General features: G+C 45.1%; 1 protein-coding gene across 2 annotated transcripts in view; it reads right to left on the reverse strand.

Annotated features, from left to right (window-relative positions):
• CLTCL1 (clathrin heavy chain like 1) overlaps positions 1-8,278 on the reverse strand; it is a 37,865-nt gene extending 29,587 nt beyond the window's left edge. For both annotated transcript variants that reach the window (XM_067306867.1, XM_067306866.1), the window contains exon 1: positions 8,162-8,278. In XM_067306867.1, the coding sequence (XP_067162968.1) occupies positions 8,162-8,203 (42 nt within the window). In that variant the 5' untranslated portion in view covers positions 8,204-8,278. The remainder of the gene's footprint in view (positions 1-8,161) is intronic.
• Between the last annotated feature and the right edge of the window lie 12,598 nt (positions 8,279-20,876).

The raw sequence follows: 20,876 nt of genomic DNA on the forward strand, positions 1-20,876 counted from the left end.
CACAAATCATTTCACTGGAGGCACAAGCTAGCCTTGAATATGTTGGAATACAGTCATAGCTTGTGTTCATACAGCATTTATGCAACCTCTGGCTGTTCTGCTCCTGTTAGCTAATAGCTACCACAATTTGTTAACAACTACCCTCTGTTACATCAAGCAAAATCCTATTTAAAGCAAAAAATTAAATTCTGTTGTCAAATAGAAAGTATCATGGTAGCAGTATGTTTTTCCTCCAGAAGTCCTCAGCTTCAAGTTTCAGATAAACCTGATAGATGTAGTCACCCTGAAGCATTCGCAAGACAATAGAAACAATTTAAGTTATAGTGCCACCAAAATGAATCTGCCTTCCCCCCCCCCCCCAGTTGCAGCTACTTGCTGCTAGCCATCCTCCCACTTTTCCCGATGTAGTCATAGAAGAACAGTAGCACTAAGGTTTACAGAAGATTTCACAGCCTTAGAGGAAAGTGGCAGTTGTTTGTACCACTAATTCAGTTCAGCACAACATTCAATTGCTTATTTTAAAACGTGGACTTGCGTTCATCTTGCTTCTTAGGGTCTAATTTTTACCAGTAGAAGCTAAGAAAGACATGTTAAAAATATTTATATCTCCCCTCGCCTAAGATGGCATGCCATTTAGCTTTAACAACAGCTCAGGGATTTCCACGTATTCCCCCCTCCCCAACTTTATGTCCAATTCTTAAAACACAAGTACTTTGTATCATAGTGTTATATGATTGAACACCAGTTGTTCTTAATGTAAATAAGTTGTTCTGTGCCACTGAGTGGACTGGCCTAAAAGATGACTGTTCCTCATTTTCATCTTTCTGGGTTAACTTTGTTTCCATTTCCAATTTCAGATTAATAGAAAGATGGCCATGAGCGAGTACCACTTTGCTTCCACTGGTATACAGTAAGTCAGATTCATCTACGCAGCATGCTCCAGTTGGGCATGGATGCAAGAAACATTTTATATAGCAGTAATTGTGACAAGCCTGAGCACCTGCTTTATGCCCCAGAGCAGTACTTTTCAAGCAAAGGAACTGTATCAGCTTCACTGAGGCTTGAGGCTTAAGAGATTAACCTGTACTGTCTTTCAGTGCACTGGAAGAGAGAAAGGAAAAAAAAAAAAGCCTGCCCTCAAGCAAACAGTCGAGTAACTACCACCAGTATCATTCCTCAGACTCCTTTCTTTCTTACCACCAGTGCTTTTATACAACAGGCTAAACCCCTAGGGCAACAAGTCACATGACGGTGTCACAAACGCTGTTTGCTGTGTTTTGATCTGGCCGATCATGTCTTGTTACAGCTTATGTAGAGCCACTTACTAAACCATAAATTGGGTATGTAACAGACGCCTAGAAGTGTCGTGTCAGAGCTGAACCTAAGAATGCCTCAGGAATTGTTTCTGTCTGCAGTTTAGCTCATTACTAATGAGGAACTATTCAACTCAGTAACTGCTAATCTTGACATACTGGAGTTTCAGCAATGGAATACAAGCCAGACACACGCATATGTAAAGAGATGTTTACTCCCTCCCAGAAATCTCTCATAGTAATTTAGACTCATTCAGCTGACTCCTCACTTCAGAAGTACTTCAATAGGAGCTAGTTAAGTATGAGGTGCATTCATGCCAAAAGATAATCCATCTTGAGTCCATCCAATACTGAGTCCATCTAGTCTGTCATAAGTTACAGACAAAGTTCACATCACAAGAGTGGTCAAGAGATTTAACTGAAACATAGCCAAGCTCCTAAACTTGATTTAATTAATCCAAACTCAGATAATACTTTCAGAGTGCTGAAATAGAAACAAAGACTCTTCAAGGCCTTTTCCAGTTACTATGCTTTAGCTTGACATCATCTTTAAGAGGCAGCCACTTGACACTCATTCTATATGGTGAGAATCTTGAGGTATCTGCCTACTTCAAATTCAGCTTTAAGTCCAAGGTTATTCCCTTCAACATCTGGTCCACACTGAAATACCACATTTCTCTAGCTAGCTTCACTAAGAGAAATAAGACTTTGCATCAAGTTTCAGTATTACAACTTAACTTCCAGTTATAACTGTCATAACAGCCACCAAAGCTTTTGGAAACTATCACACTAAATGATACATGAGTATCACTGCCATCCTTGCTATTTTTAGGGGAGGGTGACATCTTTTAAAGGCAAGATGCCAGTACTTCCTAAAGGATGTTAATGCAAATACAGCAAGCCTTATAGTGAATGAGGACAAAGCTTTGTGCTTCAGTAGTCTGAAAACACTGGACTTCCTTCTATCAGGGGGGTGCTAGGCATCCTCCTCAGAAACACATCCGGTCCTGCAATATGGAAGCAGTAAAGAGACATATTCCTCATGACTATAGATAAGAGCATGAGCAGAATCCCTTTTCCACCAGGTAAAAGAACATTAGCCATCATTCCTTCTACCCTGGATGGGACATACCTGAGAAGATGGTCTTGACTATGTTGCTCTAAAGAACATTTCCCCCTTTCCTCATGTACAGAGTTAAGAGAACTTTAGTACAGGAGGTAGTATGCATTTAGGTATATATCTTAAAAAGCTGAAAAGCAGAAGTCTTGATAGATATCAGAATTAAGGGATATCAAGTAAGCTTTAATGGACTACCATAACTTGACCTAGACTTGCTCACTGCAATTAAAGTCAAATTCCAGCTTAAGGCCAAATATCGTACAATTTTGCCAGGTAAGCACTTGAGCTATCAGTATTGCCTCAAGAAGAGAGGGTGATACATGTCATTACTGGAGTTTGCATACATTAGCCAGAGATTTTGCAGTTTACTTTTGTAGTAGAGTAAACATCAGACCTCCCACTTGCTACTGAATTCTCATTTTTAATTGTGCTTCTTAGGCCGAGAGCACTGCTTGCACAAATTTGCTTTTCTTCTGGAAAGACTTTGCAACACTGAATCCTGCTTTTCAGAGGTATTTGCTATGAGCAGAGCCTCCCTTCACGGTTTTAGCCCACGCTTCACCTTTGGCTAATCCAACATAAGAATCACTAAGCAAGCCCACACAGGTTACTTCAGACCTCACAGCAGAGGGAAGGACAGCATGCTGTTCTACAAGCAACACCACCTAATGCCTGTTCTGTACACTTAAAGAATTATCTTTGCTGTCAAGCTGAATGAATCAGCTAACAAAGATTTTTGCTTCTTTGATACCTACTATTACTGCAGGTTGGATCAGACCACTGCCTACCAAACCTACTTTTAAGCATCTTATAGATACTGAGATCTTATTGACATGGTAAGTATTAACCTGACATGGTGAGTATTAACCTAAAATATATCCCTTAATTCTTAATTTGAGCAACAGCATGCAAGTCCTACCATTTAGAATAAAATACAACTGTTAATCTAAGATTTAGTAGTGATCTCTTTTCATTCCACTTTACTGGTATAGTACAATTTGTCAAGCAATATAGTGGAGATGTTTTTACATCAGAGTTCTACTCAATATTGGGTTTTCTAGTGCAGTTCCCTTTCTGTGGAACGTGTGGTTAAGACTGAGCCAGCACAAACCAACTCAGACACTGACGCCAGCAGTCTTCAAACTGAGCCCGTTTCTCTTATGGAAAGTATAAGTCTAACTTATGTCTGGTTTAATACTGACACCCAAATACTTGGTACTTGCTATCAGCTAAGTGCTGGAGTCAGAATAACACAGAAAATTTAGATCCCTCCACAGTTCAGTAAAATATCCTATTTCAGTTTAGTGCCATTCAGGATCTAGTGTTTTCTGAAGTGATCTATTGGCTTTTTTAAAGCCTATTAGAAGAGAATAGGGCTTGGACAGAGGCCCTATGTATCTAGTTTTTAAACCCTGCCTGCTAGAAGCCCTGTAAGCACATGTATCATTTAAAGTGCAATAAAACCCAAGAACACAATACAATTTAGCTCAGAACATTTTATTTTGCTTGTGTGGCTGTGTAAAATTAAGTCACAAGTTCAGTAAGGAAGTGCGTATAGTTGTCGGACATCTTCCGATCCTCCGCCTGCCAGTCTCCTGCTGTAGTTCTTCCTACCTGGGCAGGTGAGGGACATGAAGGCCACGTACAACAGCTGAAACGTGCAAGACCACTGGCTCATAGCTTTTAGCCGTAGTTGCAGCCACACATTCATCTTGAAAGGTGCACTGAGATCTGCTCCTGTATGTCAAGTGATCATGATTAGATCATCTATTCAATGAGTCTCCCTATTGCACGTAGAGTGCTCATCAATCCAGTGAGCAAATATGGTCTCTTCAACACAAATAGCTGAATTAAGTCATGATATTTAGCCCTGCCTTTTTAGTACAAGTCCAAAAGGAGTCATTTCCAACTTGAAAATATCCCGAGTGCTTTTAAGTTCACATGTCTAGCCAAAACAAATCCATGAAAGCCATTACAGTTCAGGTCAGGTCAGGATTATTGCACAAATAGTAACTCTTGACAAAAGCTCTCAAGCAGAGAGTATTCAAGTAAGATGAAAATTGTTTTCATCCAGAAGAACACAGAAGTAAATTTACACCCCTTTATGTTTAAAACCAGGGTACTTTAGTTTCTCAGTGCTGCACCAAGGTGCATTGACTTGCACATTAAGAGTGTAAGCCATGCACACAAGTTTTTCAGATTTTTAGATTCAGATTTAAATTTTTCAGATTGGCTGTGCTTAAAGGCCTATGTTTGTTATTTAACAGAGTTTAGAACAGTTTACAGATTAGTGTGTGAGCTAAGGGCTGAAGCCCCCCGCCTAAGAACCTGAGACTTTAGGTAACCAACTTCTTTGCAGGTTAGCTGAGATGTTCGCTAGCGAAACTGAAAAAAACTCAAAAGTGTACGAAGACAAGCTTTTAAGAGCAAAGCTATGACTAAGTAAAGGAAGAGTTCAATTTTAATCAAGAACTTCGTTCACTAAATTCCAGTAATATTGCTTCCATTCTACGCACCAGCATATTTAGTCTTTTATGACATTCCCATTGTCAACCACAAACTCATGGGAAGAGTTCAGTCTGGTAAATAAATTATAATTCACTGTTCCCACAAAAGTACTGAATTAGGAACCTGATTAAACTACAGTTGCTTAAGCAGTGTGTAGTAGTAGTTCACCACTATAGCAGGGCTAGCCTAGTTTGTACCTCTGCTACAGCTGGGCAGTCACTAGACACTTAAGAGAGAAAATACAAGTCCTTACCTTATTCCCTCCCACCACTGCCTCTTGCAATAGAGCTTGATTTAACTAAGATATCCTTTATCAGAAGAGCAAGTGAGATGCAAGTTCTTCTTGCATTCCAAAAGACTCATAACTACAGATGTGTCACATCTGAAAAAACAATTCTTCAATTGCATTGAGTGGAGCTAAACAAACAGTAAGACTTGAGTTCATTCTCAGCTTGACCACTGCCCCATCAAGACCTGACTCTCTCTCTTTTACTACAGTTATTCTCCCTCTTTCAGCTTGTATGATCATATAGGAGCTGGATGTACAAGCCACAGTAACTTCAAATTTAGTTTGCACTGCAGTTGGCAGTCACTCTTCCTGCACAGGCTTGAGAAGCTACAGCTCACTAAGAAGGACAATCAACATAAAGCAAGATGAGCTTCACAGGAAGTGTAAACAGTCTACTAATCCCTACTACTCCTCCAATCTCACATGGACCAAGATTGCTGTTTCACTTCACACTTGTTCATCCACTTCCAGCTAGAAACAGCAGGAGAGAAGAGTTCAGTATTTAGTGCTACAACTTCTGTTCAGCTTCTCTGGAGAGCACTTTCTGCAACACTTGAATTCCCTTCCTACTAAAGGATGTACAACTGTCTCTTGGAACACTCTGAACTTAAGTGAAATAACGTTCTGCCAGCAGCAGGCTGAGTTTGGAATTGAGTGATTACAGAGTTAACAGCTATTCTAACTACTAAAAGCCGTATTAAAAGGGCTACAGGTATAAACAGTACAGTTTGCCTTAAACTGCAGAGATTTAATATAGGATCACTGATCTATACCACAATTGTAATAAATCGCATCTTTTTGGTTTTAACATCCTAAAGCAGTGTAGTAGATCTGTCATACTACTCATTTTAAGTACAACAGTTTAACTGCAGCCAAGCCAATTTCTTGGAAGGAATTCTGGCAAAAGAGATTAAGCTGATAAAGCTAAACTTGGGAGATAATGAAGTGTTTATGAACAAGTGTGAAGGCCTCACCTTCTCATAATCAAACTCCCTGCTAGCCAAGAGTAAGCAGTACATATCATTTATTCATGACTCTAGATGTTTACAACACACAGTATTAAGTTAGAGCTGATAAGTGTACCGCAGATACCCAGCCAGAGCAAACAGTACCAGTTCCCACATTCCTTCCGATTTCCCTCCCCATTCCTCCCGCCATGTAGAGACAAAAGCAGAAGCAACACCGAGGAGGCAAACCACATTCCTCTTCCCTGCTACTAATCTCAGTTTCTCATTAGCAGAGTACTATTTGGGAGCTACTGCACTCAGATAGGGGGGAGAAGGGGGGGGGGAGGGAGCAAGAAAGAGTAAACCCTGAAGAACAGTTTGGCCCCACACGTTAGTGGCAGGGGTCCCAAAATATCCCCCGATTCTCTATAACGCAGCCTCCATGCTGGGAGACAAGTCCCTAGAGTACAGGTTTACTCCTTCCAAAAAGATCAAGTCATCCTAAGAGCAAAAGCAGGTGGTAGCAAAAATAGAGTCTGACTTCAGTACAGCTCCCTTGAAACGCTGCCGGCCCCCCATCCAAAACAGAAGGGGCACACCAATAAGTACTATTGTGCTAGCATCAACAGTGCTTTGAGCAGACAATGCTAGCCGTCACAGAAACGTATGGTCATCTTACACGCAAAGCGGCAAGTTGTACCGATGACATCTTAAGTTCGATGTTCTCATCCTTACTGCATAGGTCAAACAGCCATCAGAATTGGCTGTTTGCTAGTTTATGTTGCAATAACTAGATACTTCTAAGGAGAGCGGCAACAGAAATGCCTTGACCCCACATTTCTGACACAGATAGCTATGTTGTAGCCCTTAGCAATTCATTTTTACATCCCCCCCCCCCGGAAAAAAAGCACAAACTAACACTGCTATGCTGGACAGCAAGAAAGGCAGTAGTTCTTTTTTACTGCATTAAATTCTCTTCACTCGTGATAACTGAGGAAGCAGGTGCGTGCGCTCCCTTGGGCACAAAGATCAGATATTGTGGGAACTCGCTTGTCCTATCCTTGTTTTTCAGGCCAGGGCATCTTCCAGAGTGACCAAAACAGTTATTACAGCAAAGCAGAGAAAAATGCTTCCCCAAAGGAGCTGGAACTGGCAGTAACCATTCCCCAAGTTAAAAATGCTTGAAGCGGCACAAAGTCCATCCCGATGGATGGATGCATAGTTCATATTTTGAAATGGATGCCTGATTTGACAGAAAGGGGCGGTGCGGAGACAGAGGGATGACTTGCCAACTCCACTTCCTGTTCTCTCATTCATTTAGCAAATTCCTTTAATTCCTGCCTTAAACTGCATGTTCAGAGACGGCTATTCTCACCCCATTTACAACCTCCCTCATCACCCGTTTGCAAGGGAACAGATAAACCGGTTTGCCTGTGCTGGATCCATTAGCCACGGATCTTTTCCGGCGCTGGCATGATGTTTCTCACAGGCTATTAAGAACAAAACCATGTCATTTTTAGAGAGGTTGGTTTTTTTTTTAATATTGTTTTGCTTGGACGGAGGCGCAGCGGCTGTGCAGCCTCCAAGCCCCCACGGCCGCTCGCCCCCCGTCGCCGGCGGCTCCCGGGCAGCTCCGCCGCGGCGCGCAGCCCCCGCCGCCGCTCTGCGGGCGCCCCGAAGCGGCGCCAGGGCCGGAGCCGCCCGGCAGCGCGGGGCCGCCGCTCCCCCCTTCCCCCCCCCGCGGCCCCGGCGGGAGCCCCGCGGGCAGCGAGTGACTCTGCACAAATCGCGGCCGCCCCGCGGACAGCGACGGACGGACGGACGGACGGGGGGGGGGGGGGGGGCGGCCGTGGCGGCGGGGCGCGGAGAAGCGGCCCGGCGGCGGCGGCAGGGGGCCGGCGCCCCCCGCCCGCGCTGAGGGCCGGGGGAGGCCGGGGAAGCGCGGCCCCCTCCCATCCCCTCCGCGCCGCCGCCCCTTGCTCACCTGGAAGTGCTCCTGGAAGCGAATGGGCAGGATCTGGGCCATGGCTGGGGCGAGCTCCGCGGAGCGGGGCGCGGGGCGGCGGGGGCCGGCGGCGGCAGCGGGGCAGGCGCCGCTGCACCCCACACGGCGGCAGCGGGCGGGGAGGGAGGGGAGGGGGGGAAGGGGGAGGCGGCGCAGGCGCGGTGCCCTCGCTCGGGGACGGCGCTCCGCCGCGCTCGCCTCCCCTTTCTGCTCGGCGCGGCGCCCGCTCGCTCGGCAGCGGGATCCCTCCGCACCTCACCGGCCTGACAGGGTCTCCTCAAATAGTCCCTCCCCGCCGCGCTCCTCCCCCCGCCCCCCTGGCCCCCACCCCACGCTCCCCGCCGTCCCCCCCGGCTCCCGCTGTCGCCGGCTCCCGCGGAGGGCGGGCGGCAGCTCCCCGCCGCGAGGCTCCCGAGGGGAGGGGGCGAGCTGCCCCCCCACGGCTGCGGAGGGGGGGGGGTCGGGCGCGGGTATCCCTCCGCACCGCCGCACGGCGTCACGTGAGCCCCCCCCGCGGGTCCGGGCAGCGGGTGGGCGCCGCAGCCCCGTCCGGGGCCGTGGAGGGGGGGCCCGGCCCCGCTGCCCCCGGCCCCGCGGCCCCCCACAGCCCCGCGGCCTTGCGGGCGGCGAGGGCCGGCCCGCCCCGAGGCCCCCTCCGTGCCGTGCCGTGCCGGGCGGGGCGGGGGGAGGCCGCGGCCCCTGTCAGCCGCGGCCGCGGGGGTCGGTTAGGCGCCGCCGCGCGCGGGGGCGGCCGGGGTGCGGGGTGCGGGGCGCGGGGTGGCGCCGCTGCGGGACGGGCTCGTGCGGCTGCAAGCGCAGCTCCTTCCCGGGGGCGCCCCTTGCCCTTCCTCAGCTGGGGACATGACGAGCATGCGGAGCGAAGGGTCCAGCGCGCGGCGGCCTGTTCGCGTTTTTCCCTACCCTCGCTCCTAGCCGGCCCATTGGCGTCGCAGGGGGGTGGTTATCCTTGTTCTCCTAAATTATTGTAATCGGTTTTTATCCTTCGAGATGGAAACTCATTGCTGCAGCGTTGCCAACTTGAGCATCGTGTTGTTTAAATTCTCCCGGAGAGCCCAGCTCTGGGAATCACGAGATTACAGGAGGATCTCTGATTTAATTTTTTTTTAATGAGTTTCTCATGCTGTGGGTTGCAAAGAAAAGCAGAGCAAGGGACCCCTGAAGACTCAAAACCAGAAGGCAGATTAAAACAATTCCAAATATATTACGATTTAAAACCTCATTATTTTCACTTAACCTCATTCATTTTTCGTACATGGCGCTGGGAGCTGCCAACACCGGGTTAGATTTCCCAAAGGAGCCGCAGGCGCGGCGATGCGAGACACCTTGCTCTCAGCCGGGGCGCGCGGTCCCGAGCTGCAGGCTCGGGGTCCGTGGGAGACCCGAAGGGCTGCGGATGGGACTGAGGAAACCCCAACCAGCCCAGCGAATGGGTGGCGGAAAGTGCTGGGACCAAGGGGTTGCTAAAGCCCCATCCCGCAGGAAATCTGGGATCTGCATCCGGGCTCCTAACTCCCCAGAGCTTTCACATGGGGGTTGGGCACCAAGGTCTACTCTCAAAAGCAAAAAAAAAATACAGCTGAGGAGAAGAGACGTTTTTTCTTTAACCTGGGTCTCAGTAGCGGTTTGGGTTTGTTCGTAGCCCTTTATTTCCCGTCGGTTTGCTGTCAGCTTCTAAACCAAGGCAAATCAAAAGCCATGCAGAGACAAGGCCGTCAGTGGGACATCGGGGCATGATCAGACATCAGTCCATTTTGGTGTAATAAACATGTTGTGTGTTTTTACCCCCGTCCAGCTGCCCTCCCTCACAATCACTTTATGGATGCTAATTATTTAGAGCTCTAATGCTAATTTTTATTCTCTAATTTTATAGCTAACTAGCTCTGTTTAAAAAAACTGAGCCACAGACTTCCATCACCTATTTTACAAAAAAAAGCAGGACCTTTAAGGAATATACATATTTGTAAAATCTATATTTTTATATTACATTTGTATTTTAAAGAAAATTGTAAAAAAGGAAATAGACAACAGGTTTGTCTTTGAGGCATACATTTTTATTAGCAAGGATTACAAATGCATGAAAATCACTGTACTGTGGGCAATCATTCTTAATAGTTCAGCACTAAACTGCTGGCAGATACTAGCGAGATCACTGGCTGAGGGAATCAAGGCTCTTTTCAAGTATAATTAGAATTAAAGGTCTCTTGTATTTCTTCAATCCAGTTTTAATAAAATAATGCTTCATGCCCACGCCCAGCTGGCCAAATCCTGCTGATTACAACATCACATCCTTTCTGTAGTTAAAAAGGCATCTCACTGTTTGTGTAAATGTGCTCTGCCACATTTTTGTCTGCTCACGTCTTTCTCCTCATTTGTACCTTCTTTGGGCTGTTTTGTGTTGAAACATCTGTTCCTTTCAACACCTTGCTTTGTGGATCACGATGGTTAGATTCTTCACAAGCCTCATCAGCTCTGAAGGGTTAGGTGGTAGTGTTTGCAATTTTGACACAAATCAAAAAAAAAGGAAAAATATTTTGCTGTTTTTCCGCTACTTAGCAACCCACTGAGCTTCCATAGCTAAATAAATTGACCTCGGTACAGTCAACTCTATAGATGTTTCAACGGAGTCTTTTAGGTTCTATATTTAGTTTAGGATTTCTCAAATGAAAGGCACTATTGGCCTTATTTAAGGCATTTCTCCTATAACCTATTAACAGGAAATTTAGAGATTCTCAGGCTCTGAATGTTCCGTGTGCCGGTTCACCTTTGATTAGCTAACTGCTGCTCTTCTGCTCCTTCATGAAAGGCAGAGCCACGGCCTGCCTTTACCAGCTGGGAAGGGGTAATGCCTAGCAATCCCTCAGCAGCACAAATGGAGACGCTCCTAGCAAACGTTTCTCTGCTTTTTCAGAGGTTGTTCTCTTCCAGATGTTCTGCTTTCTGGCTCCTCCTGTGAATGGCAGCCTGCTGCTCTTCTTCAGTCTTTGAGAACAGCCCTGAGAAGAGCTGCATTTTTGCCTTGGAAGGGCTGTTATTTAAATGGAAAAATGTTGTATGTATTGTGCATGCCCCTGGTTGTCTTCCCACAGAATCAGCCAAGGAGATCTCCCTGGGAAAGCAATGGGCACTTCTCTTCAGTGTTCCTCCTGGAGTCTTGCTCCATGGCATCAGTTCGAATCACTGTTTAACTAGCAAAATGTTCAATTTGCAAATGTTTGTCCATTTTTACTGTTTTGGTTAAAAAAAATAAAATAAAATGGCACTCACACGTATTCTGGCCTACGTGAGAGAGTGCTCTCTAGTCGAGAGCAGGAGACCTGCCTGAGCGTGAACGAGCGAAGCCTCAGGAGACAGGGAGTCTCCCAGGTGCACGTCCTTGTCGCTGACCAGTGCAAACTGCTGGAAAGCTGGCGCGTGCGGCACGGGAGCAGACGCAGACTGTTTGATCCGCATCTGTTTCCAGCCGTATTCTGGCTGCCAGTCTGACTGCCAGTGTTTTGCCTAACAGGAAAATACAAGCGTCAGTACATCAGCACTTCACAGCATGAAGATGTTGTGGTGCAGCAAAGGCTGTGTCATGACTCCAGAAGTTCTGATTTGGTCTCTCGCTGAGGAAAATGACACTCTGTGCATCTCAAGGCCTTCGCTGACTGGCGTATTGGCTTCAGGATCCAGTTCAAAATTGTCCTCCTTGTTTTCAAGCCACACTCTCACTCCTTGGACTTCTGTCCAGCTCGTCTCCTGGAGATCGTGGAGCCCTCCCCTTGCCTCCGTCTGTCTCGGCTCTCCCCTTCCACCAGGCTCCTCACTGCTGGGTCAAGAGCTGTCTCCTCTCCTCCTCTCCCATCCAGAACTGACATCTTGTGTGTGTGCCCTCCAGCCATTCTCCATTTCACTGCAAAATTCCAGTACAAATCATGTTCTTTTCCCCTGGCCTCCACCTCTCCTCTCCCCATCTGTTCTTATTACTGAGCACATAACTCTGGCTCATGCAAAGCACTTTGAGGCTCTGGATGGGTTTCTTCTGTGGTTTTTGTAAGTCATTGTGCAAGTTCCTGACAGCAGACTGGTAAAACTTGTAAATACAACATTTTGCAGAAATGATTTGAAATGTAAAAATTCTGTTATAGAATTGTGTGATCTGTAACTATTTAATTTTTAAAATTCCCTCTACTTCATTCATGTGGATATACACGCTTACTATTTAAATGAAGTCCTCTGTTTTGGTGGATTTGACTGCTGACATGTTCTTGATAAAGGTCACTGTATGAATTTATAGTTATGTATGTGAAGCCCCATTCTGTATTGCCTATGCATGGAAAGCTCTGCTGGAGATGATAAAATCGGATGGCATTTAATGTCAAAATGAACAGAAGTGTCTAGAGGCAGTAGGAGTGCAGGCTGGAGGTCTGCAGATTCCCCACAGAGCTAATGCCATGATGATACATAATTTACTTGTAACTTGCTAGCAATATGCCTGTCTTTCCTCCCAGGAGCATTTCCATTAAAAGAAGCCATTTCAGCTTGTCTCTGTACAGTGCGCTCTCATATTCCTGCTCTCTGCGTATTCGTACAGTCGTTCGGTTCTTCTCTGGACACTTGCGTTCTCCAGGGCTTGCAGCACAGATGCCGAGTTACTTGCATGGCAGTATATGAGGCAGCTGAAATTGCAACTCCTCCAGCCCAGCCTTGTAAAAACAGAGGTCTGCTGATCAGTGACGAAAGGCAGAATAAAGGGCATGGGAGTCAGTGTCTGCCTTCAAAATCATGACAGATGGGTCAGGGCTGCTTGCTACAGCAACCTTTTTATAAGCTGGATTCCACCGGAGTGTTTGCTCTGGCAGCTCATCCATCAAAAGGATAAAGGGTGAACTTGTTCTTTGAAAATATAAGTAATTAGAAGAAATGAGGTAGCTAATGTAAATCAAGTGTGCATCTATTGCTAGTTTTGCTAGTTCTGTAATGGCAGAAACCTAGCTACAGTGATAAATAGATAAAGTCTTAGTCTAGATGGGCTGAGTGGTTAAATACCATTCAGGAAAATAACTAGTAAGTGTGCGTAAATAGGCTATGAGAATAAAAGGCTGAAAAGGACTGCAAGGGGTCTTCTGGTAAATACTCCTACCCTACAGCAAAATTGAATGAGCCAATGTTTTCTAATCACGGATTAATAGGGTGATTTGAAAAATGATGAATATATTGACTGTTAGGGCCTTTTAGCTATTTCCTTTGAAATAGGCCCTTGACAAGGAAACCTCAGTATTCGTTTTCTTAATATTATTCTATTATTCAGGAAACAGGATAAAGCCAAGAAAAGCAGAAGCCCGATTACATTTCAGAGCATAGTAGTAAAACATGCAGATGGTAAACAGACTTTTAATTTTCTATAGGGCTTTTACAATATCTTTCCTCTTCTATTAATCCTGGAAAGAAGCACACTCTAAATTCATAAGCTATGAATTCCCCCCACCCCCCGAAGGAAGCAAGTCTTTTATGACTATGCCTTCCCTTTGCTTGCCTGTTTCCTTTTCCCCACCCAAATAAGTTTTGAGACCACTGGCCAAATTCAACCATATATGACAGAGGGGAATGGGCTCAAAGATATTAGATTTCTGCAAGTTTCATGAAAATAGGCAGCCAGAAAGTGGAGAGAGGCTTCTATTTAGAAGGAATGGCGGAAGTGGGAATTGTCGCAAATCTAAGAAGCAACAAACCCAAATCATGGAAAGAAACTTTGCCTGAGGTCTGCACCTTCTCACGTTAGTTTTATTGTTTGCAAAATTTTTTGTTTCCTTTCTTTATGCCCAAATTCCTGTTTTTATATGAATCTGTACCTTTGTCTGCATTAACATTAAAGATAGTTGCATAAATTTCCTCCTGAAAACACCGTTATTTTCTGAACTGTGTTCTCCCCTTCAAAAATGGACTTCTGTTAGACCATATAATGCTATTTTACGTAACACAAAGGTCCTGTTTTTTTATTAACTCGTAGGATTTCAGGAAGCTGAAGATAAAAGTCACCCGAATTTTCTTACTCCGTTTTCTCTGTTTTGAATTGTTTGTGGAACAGGTTTTAATAGAAGTTCTCCCCTTTCATGGTTCTTAATGACATATATAACCAGAATATAACACAGACTGGCTTTTCTGGAAGTCTTAACTAGAATTTGCAAGATGCAAACATGTTCCTCAAAGAGGTTCAACAGCTAAACACGTTTGCTACCTTTTAGATTTTTGAGGAAATTACAAGCTAAACTGCCAAGCTAGAACAAATTGTAGGGTGAGCAGTCTTACATGCTGACTGTTCTCGTAAAGAACTAAGTTAGCTTAAAAAAAATACCACCAGTGCTAGTAGAGACAATGTATAAGCACTTTTGCTACCGTGTCACTAGAACAAATTTAGATGACACAGTGATTAAGGCATCTGTGCCCTCTTTATGCCAGTGCTTTCAGTGTAACTGATATTACTTGTATCAGTGATGTTAAATAAAGGGGAAAAAACTCTTGTGTGGAGGCAGCCTCAACAAGCGCCAGAGGGAATTTACAATCCTGTCTTTTTAGAGTATAGTCCATCTTTTCAGAAATACCTATCCTTCTGGAAAGATCTTCCTCTATCTAAAAAGAGTGCTTGGTACTTCCTGCGTTTCTGAAGAAAGCCCAAAAGGTGCCCTGCAATATAAAAAACGACATCAGTCTTTTGGCAGACTCTGCTGCTCCAAATATGTAGAGTTGTTAACGAGAGCATTAACAAATGCAAAAATGAAAGGGGGGCGCATACAGCACTAGTTAAACCATGTATTTAGCATTTTGTGATCATACACCTTTGCAGATTTTTGTCCTTCCTCATTGAAAAATGTGATCTGATAAAGTATTAATTTCAAAAAGAACTTGGGATGTCCAGTTATGCCATAGCTTTTAGCTGCCCCCCTCTCCGCACCGCACAACACTGCGGCCAGGACGGGAAGGAACGCTCTTCAGTGCCGGCGGCTGAGCTCTCTCCTCCGTCCTGGCCATCCGCACGGCGTCTGCTCCGACTCGACAAGAGCCTGCTGCGGGTGTGTTTAAAGCACCGGCTCTCCTGAGGCTACGAAGCCAGAGCACATCAGGAACGAGCCTTCTTGCCCGTGTGTGAGGTTCTATCTGTTTTCATCTCATAAAGGCTGAAACGTAACTGTTAAAAATAATAAACAACTCATCCTTTATTCCTTTAGCTGTGGTGGAAAAGGAGGAGTAAAGAACTGAAAACAAGCTTAATGTTAGGAAATACCACGTTCATGGTCCCTCCCAAAGATCCTTAAATATCTGCATTTTTTTCTTCTCGCTCAGAATGTGACTGAGACACCACATGATGCGTTGCCTGATGCAAGAACTATGTTCAGTTAATGCATATTGCCAAGTTTGTGTCTGCAAACAGGAGCTTAGTTTGCAACGTCTGGCCCGTGTCTGATCATACTCATTCACAAAGCAAGAGAACAAATGGATATATAGATGTCTGGTAAAAGACAGGAAACGCTGTGTTGAGCTTTTAGATCGATTGCACCAAAACAGGTGTGCTCAAATCCAGGCCACAGGATTAACACACAACTTGAGCCTGTCCTCATTTGTAATGCAAAGCTGAACATTTTGGAATGGTCTGTCCCTTCCCAGTCCAATCACCCTCGTAGCAAAAAATGAAGCAGTTGCATTTACTGGTGATGCCGAGAGTCGGGTAAGCTGCGAGCTCGGGCCCTCTGTGGTTAATCTGGGCTTCTGGGTTCGTCTCACTGGTATGCTATCTCCTCAGCTGTTGGGTTAGGAAGCAACAAGCTAGCATTTATTAAACCGCTTATCTCAGATATCACTTCCTTTCTATTCATCTCCATTCATAGTTACATCTGACAGGCAGTATTATTTTCAGTTATATTTGGCTTGCATTTGATCCAACTTTCCAGCTCCTTTCTGCATCATGTAAGTACAACAGCAGTGAAAAGAAGCCTTTTGTGCCCTTGTGCTAGGAGGATATGGTGAACATCAACATGGACGTGTTCCTGAAGATCAAACTGTTTTCTGGAAGTCTGCGCACACATTTCATAACCCGTCTGTTTTCTGTAGAATGCAGTTATTTAAAGCAATGAAGTTCACTTCGGAGACACTGTACAGTAGCAGCTGTTTATGTTGATATTTCTGGTAAGGCTCAATATTGTCTATTTTCCATTCTATCCCAGCACTGCCTTTAATTGCCTCTTTCCACCAGATTTACATATTATCCCTCCCGGCTGTTCACTCCCAGACTCTCCTTTACTTGGCAACCTTCCAGTCACTCAGTACTACAGAGGTACTAAAATGGCAGAGCAGTTGAGAGTGAAAATAAAACTAAATTATGTTATCCTACATGGCCTACAGTTAACTGAACAATTAAATAACGGAGCATTCAAGACCGTCATCAAAAGTTCTCCTCCTTTTCTTTACCAAGACTGTTCATTTCAAATACTTTCAGGCATGAATACAAGGAGGCTGTAGAGGATTAACATCTCTCTCTCTCTCCAAGTGTTCTCCAATTCCATTATTTACCACTACAAGGAAGGGTGAGTTAGAATTAATGGTTCTCTTTTGAATACCAAATGAAAGTTAGTCTTACAGGACTTGGCCTCATAACCCTGACACTCGAGACCTGGGGGAGCAGATTCCCTGGAGTTTCCTGCAGATAATTAACATACTCAGGCTGACTCAGCAAGTATGTCTACATATGCCTAAATGCAAGGCTGAGAGGAAACTTAATGATTTTAATCCGACTCTCAATATGCTTAAGAAACATGCACATATTTAAGTATCTTCTTGAATTAAGGCCATAGCTTTCTGCATTTTTTGTCTACCCATAGAGCAATATAGGCCAAGACCTAATGCAACCAAACCCCACGGCTCTGTCATCGCCACTGGCTGCTGGCGATACACGGAAACCAAGGATGGGCTGCTGCGACCCGTGGTGAAGAGCTGCTTTGGCTGCGCTGCTCATCCCACCCACTGGCGCACAGGTGAAGCCCTCAGGCTTCTGGCAGGCTGCCACCATAAAGCCAGTGCAGCGTGGGTTAGCCGAGGAGGGAATAAGGCTCCAAAACTGCATTTCAAATGCTGATCAGTAAAGCAGGTACTTGGAAAAAAAAAGTGTTTATTTAGCTTATGGAGATTGTGGAAAGGAAAACAGCCCCAGGAGCTTGAAGCTAGAAATGCCAGAAGAGGCAGGTGCATCGGATTGCTAACAGCGATCTTCCCTCCCACTACCTGCAGCTGCAGCAAGGACGATCCGACCACGCCGTCCTTCCCAGACACGGATCTGGACAAGCAGCCAAAATGCAGCTCAACAAAGAGCCATTCAAAAGGCTCAAGACCAGGGATTCAGCCTATAACAAATAAACACCTGGAGATGGAAAATCCTTCTCCTTTTTTCCTCCCACATGTTTTGGAATCGCTGTGCCAGGAAATCTATTAAATCACACAAATTTCAGTCACGAATATGTGGTTTGGATAGCACACTATATTGCTGAGGGATATGGCTAAGGAAAATAGTAATAATTAAAAATCTTTTCAGGGTCAGTAGTGAAGAGAGATCAGATGTAGGAGAGTCAGACTACAACTTACTTGCACTGATTTCTGAAACCAGCACTGATGGGGGACGACATTCCCTGATATTCATGCAGGCAAGCATTAAGAGAAAGTGCGGACATTAAAAGCGGAGGAATCTCGGCTCAATATTTTCTACTATGATTCAGCACAAAGGTGTTGCTTGACTGGAAAGGCACTGCCACCTAATCAGGAGAGGGAGAGAGCAGCTCTGCACCTTCTGCATCTACAAGTCCATTTTCACGCCTCTTGAGACCACGGCTTCTTTTGCTGGGCTACAAATGCCAGCTTGTAGCACGCTTGAGTTACACTGTGGCTGAAGGAGGTTGGTGCATTCGTAACAGGACTCTGCACGCTAGGACTTTTCCACCTGGACTTCACTTACTGTTGCAGTTTAGCTTTAGTTCATTAGTCCTTGCCAAACACATGCCAAGGAAAATTAACACATCAGCGGAAATATTGAAACCGTGTCCTTTAGGAAAGAGAAATATAGAAAACCCTTCTCTCTGTATCATGACACAATGATACCTGACAAATATTTTCTCCTTATGCCTGCGGAGCACGTGGGCGCAGGGCGGGAGGCCACAGCTGGCAGCCTGGCTGCAGCTGGCAGGCTGCTGCGTTGTTGCTGCCTGTGCTGGCGTTGCCATTCTGAGCGTATGCGATGAGGGGGGATAATCCCAAAGGCGAGGGCCAAGGATTAGCACCCACCGAAGCTGCTGGCTCCTGTCTATGCAATATTATCACATGCAGCTCTGGGAATAAAAAATAAGTGCCAAAATGTCAACAGTCTGTAATGCAACAACATAAAACGAAGCAGGTAAAATGATGCTCATGCACCTCCTCCGCAGCATCGTTAGCAGCTCAAGTATTTTCAGGGCAAAAGGCTGCAGAACTTTGAATCCAGAATTGCCTCAACAGGGTCTGTATCAAATTCCTGCCTTGTGAGGGCTCTTGGCTTTCAACAAAATCACATAACAAGTAAAAAGTCCTTGGGCATTCAGTACTGGTCATCCACATTCGTTATTGCAGGAGGCAAAATACAGACTGATGCTGTGGCTGCCTCACAAAGCTCTCTCCACATGCAGGTAGATGCAATCATGTTCTAACCTTTGCTTTCTTACACAGCGATTTTGTAACCTTAGTATTCCTATGGCCCTGCTGGGGTCCACTGGCTGTCTCCCTGCCTAGACAGGGCTTGCAGAGGGAAGGAACACCCTGTCATCGTCATCCAAGAGGACCGCAGGGCAGAGAAGTAAACACATCGGCCAATCCAGACACAAGGCAATGCAGAAAATGGGACAGTAAAGTAAGGTGATCAAGACCTGACTTTATGAATGTTAGTATGAAGTAACTTAGTACTGAAGTACTATGATTCTTTCTGGAAGCTAAGAATAGACTGTCACCACCCTTTTCAGTCACCTTACACAAGGGAATTGCTGCAGGCATTCTTCTTTGGATGCACCCAAAGATATCACCCCATTAACCCTATCACCCCATTAATCCTGTAGCAGACAGGCATTAGATGCAAACACACACTGCGATTACACAGAAATTCCAAGAAAGGATGAGGACTCAAAACCCAGGAAAATTGAGTCAGATTCTGGTACCTAAATAATCTGAACTCAATGCAGTGTTACCACTGGCAGAATTAATATACAGATGAGAGTCTATTGAAGAGAAGCTTCTTCAGTTAGCTATTTCTTTCCATAAGATGGAGAGTGCATGAACATTAAGGATGACAGAGCAAGAAAGAAGTTGGGAAGAATGTAGAAAAGGTTCAGCTAGAGAAAGCAAAATGTAAGATGAATAACTTCATTGAATATAGAGAGCGACTAAAAGCTAGAAAGTATAAATATCCCAGCTTAACCTAGCTGACCTTGGAAGACTGTAAGAAAACACACTGAAGCTGGGCAAAGGTTTCTTATGAATGCTATCCATAGACAAGAAAGAACAGTTTTACAATTAATATGGAGGAAAAAGAAAAATCCTCTAGAATTAAGATGCCAAAGAGGCCATTTGTTTACTCCAAAATATCCACAGACTGAGATAGGAGCGCTTGCTAGAAGGTTCTGCCTTGCCAACAGCAAAGTCACAACCCATCTAGACTTTTTATAGCTGAGGCAGGGCTCCAACGTCACTGTATTTAGCAAACCCTGCCTGGCAGTCAGGGATCTTCCGGATTCGGCAGTCCGTTTATTCTGGGGGTACCTCCCTGCTTTCCCTCAAGTGAGCCTTACCAGGCCTCCAGTTCTGGCCCCAATGCAGTTGTTCTTCATATTTTCCTGTTCTGGGAGTCCGTAAAATATTTCTTCAGAAGCAAACAAACCAAACCTCTACCAAACGAGGATGAAAACTGTAGAACTTCCTCTTTCCAAAACCAAACCAACCAAACCTCTTCTCAGAGGCAGGGGGGAAGAGAGAGACAGGCAGAAGCATTGGGGTCCTTTTCTCCAACAGCCCCTGCTCTGCCTGTTGTTACATACTTGCACAAGCATCCTTCATTTAGCTCCCCTTCCTCTCTCATTTCCCAGAAATGCAGGATCTGTGCTGTAAGCAAGCAAGGCCTTGAGAAAGCACAGAAGGGCTGAATGTCTGACCAGCCATTAAAAACAAACAAACAAAAAAAAGCCCCCCAACCCCCCCCCCCAAAAAAACCCCTAGATTTGTGTGAAATTCTCTGAGATTCAGGAACTGATTCTGCATGCAAGCATAGCAAGCTAATAATACTCCTCGTGAAGACCCAGAATCCATTGCACTACTCCGTTCCTTATCGTCTTCCACAGAACTCTTGGCATTATTTTGGTTTTTCTATATGCAACAAGGTGCATAGATGGAAGACTTCTCCCTTCCCGTTTGTCGAAGAAGTCTCAGTGCCGCAAGGGCAGCAAAACAAAGTTGTCTGAATTTTAAAACCTTGTCAATCTTTCTAGCATACTGACTTCTCATTTCGGAGCTTTTGTAATAGCACTTCTGAATCTCTGCTTTATGGTATCGAGTAAAATTAAGATAATCAAACTCTATCAAACCCCCTCCACCCCCTCCCAAAATTTGGAGCCCAACTTTCTCCATTCATACACAG

The sequence above is a fragment of the Apteryx mantelli genome, chromosome 17 (genome assembly GCF_036417845.1).
Source record: "Apteryx mantelli isolate bAptMan1 chromosome 17, bAptMan1.hap1, whole genome shotgun sequence".
Classification (NCBI taxonomy): domain Eukaryota; kingdom Metazoa; phylum Chordata; class Aves; order Apterygiformes; family Apterygidae; genus Apteryx; species Apteryx mantelli.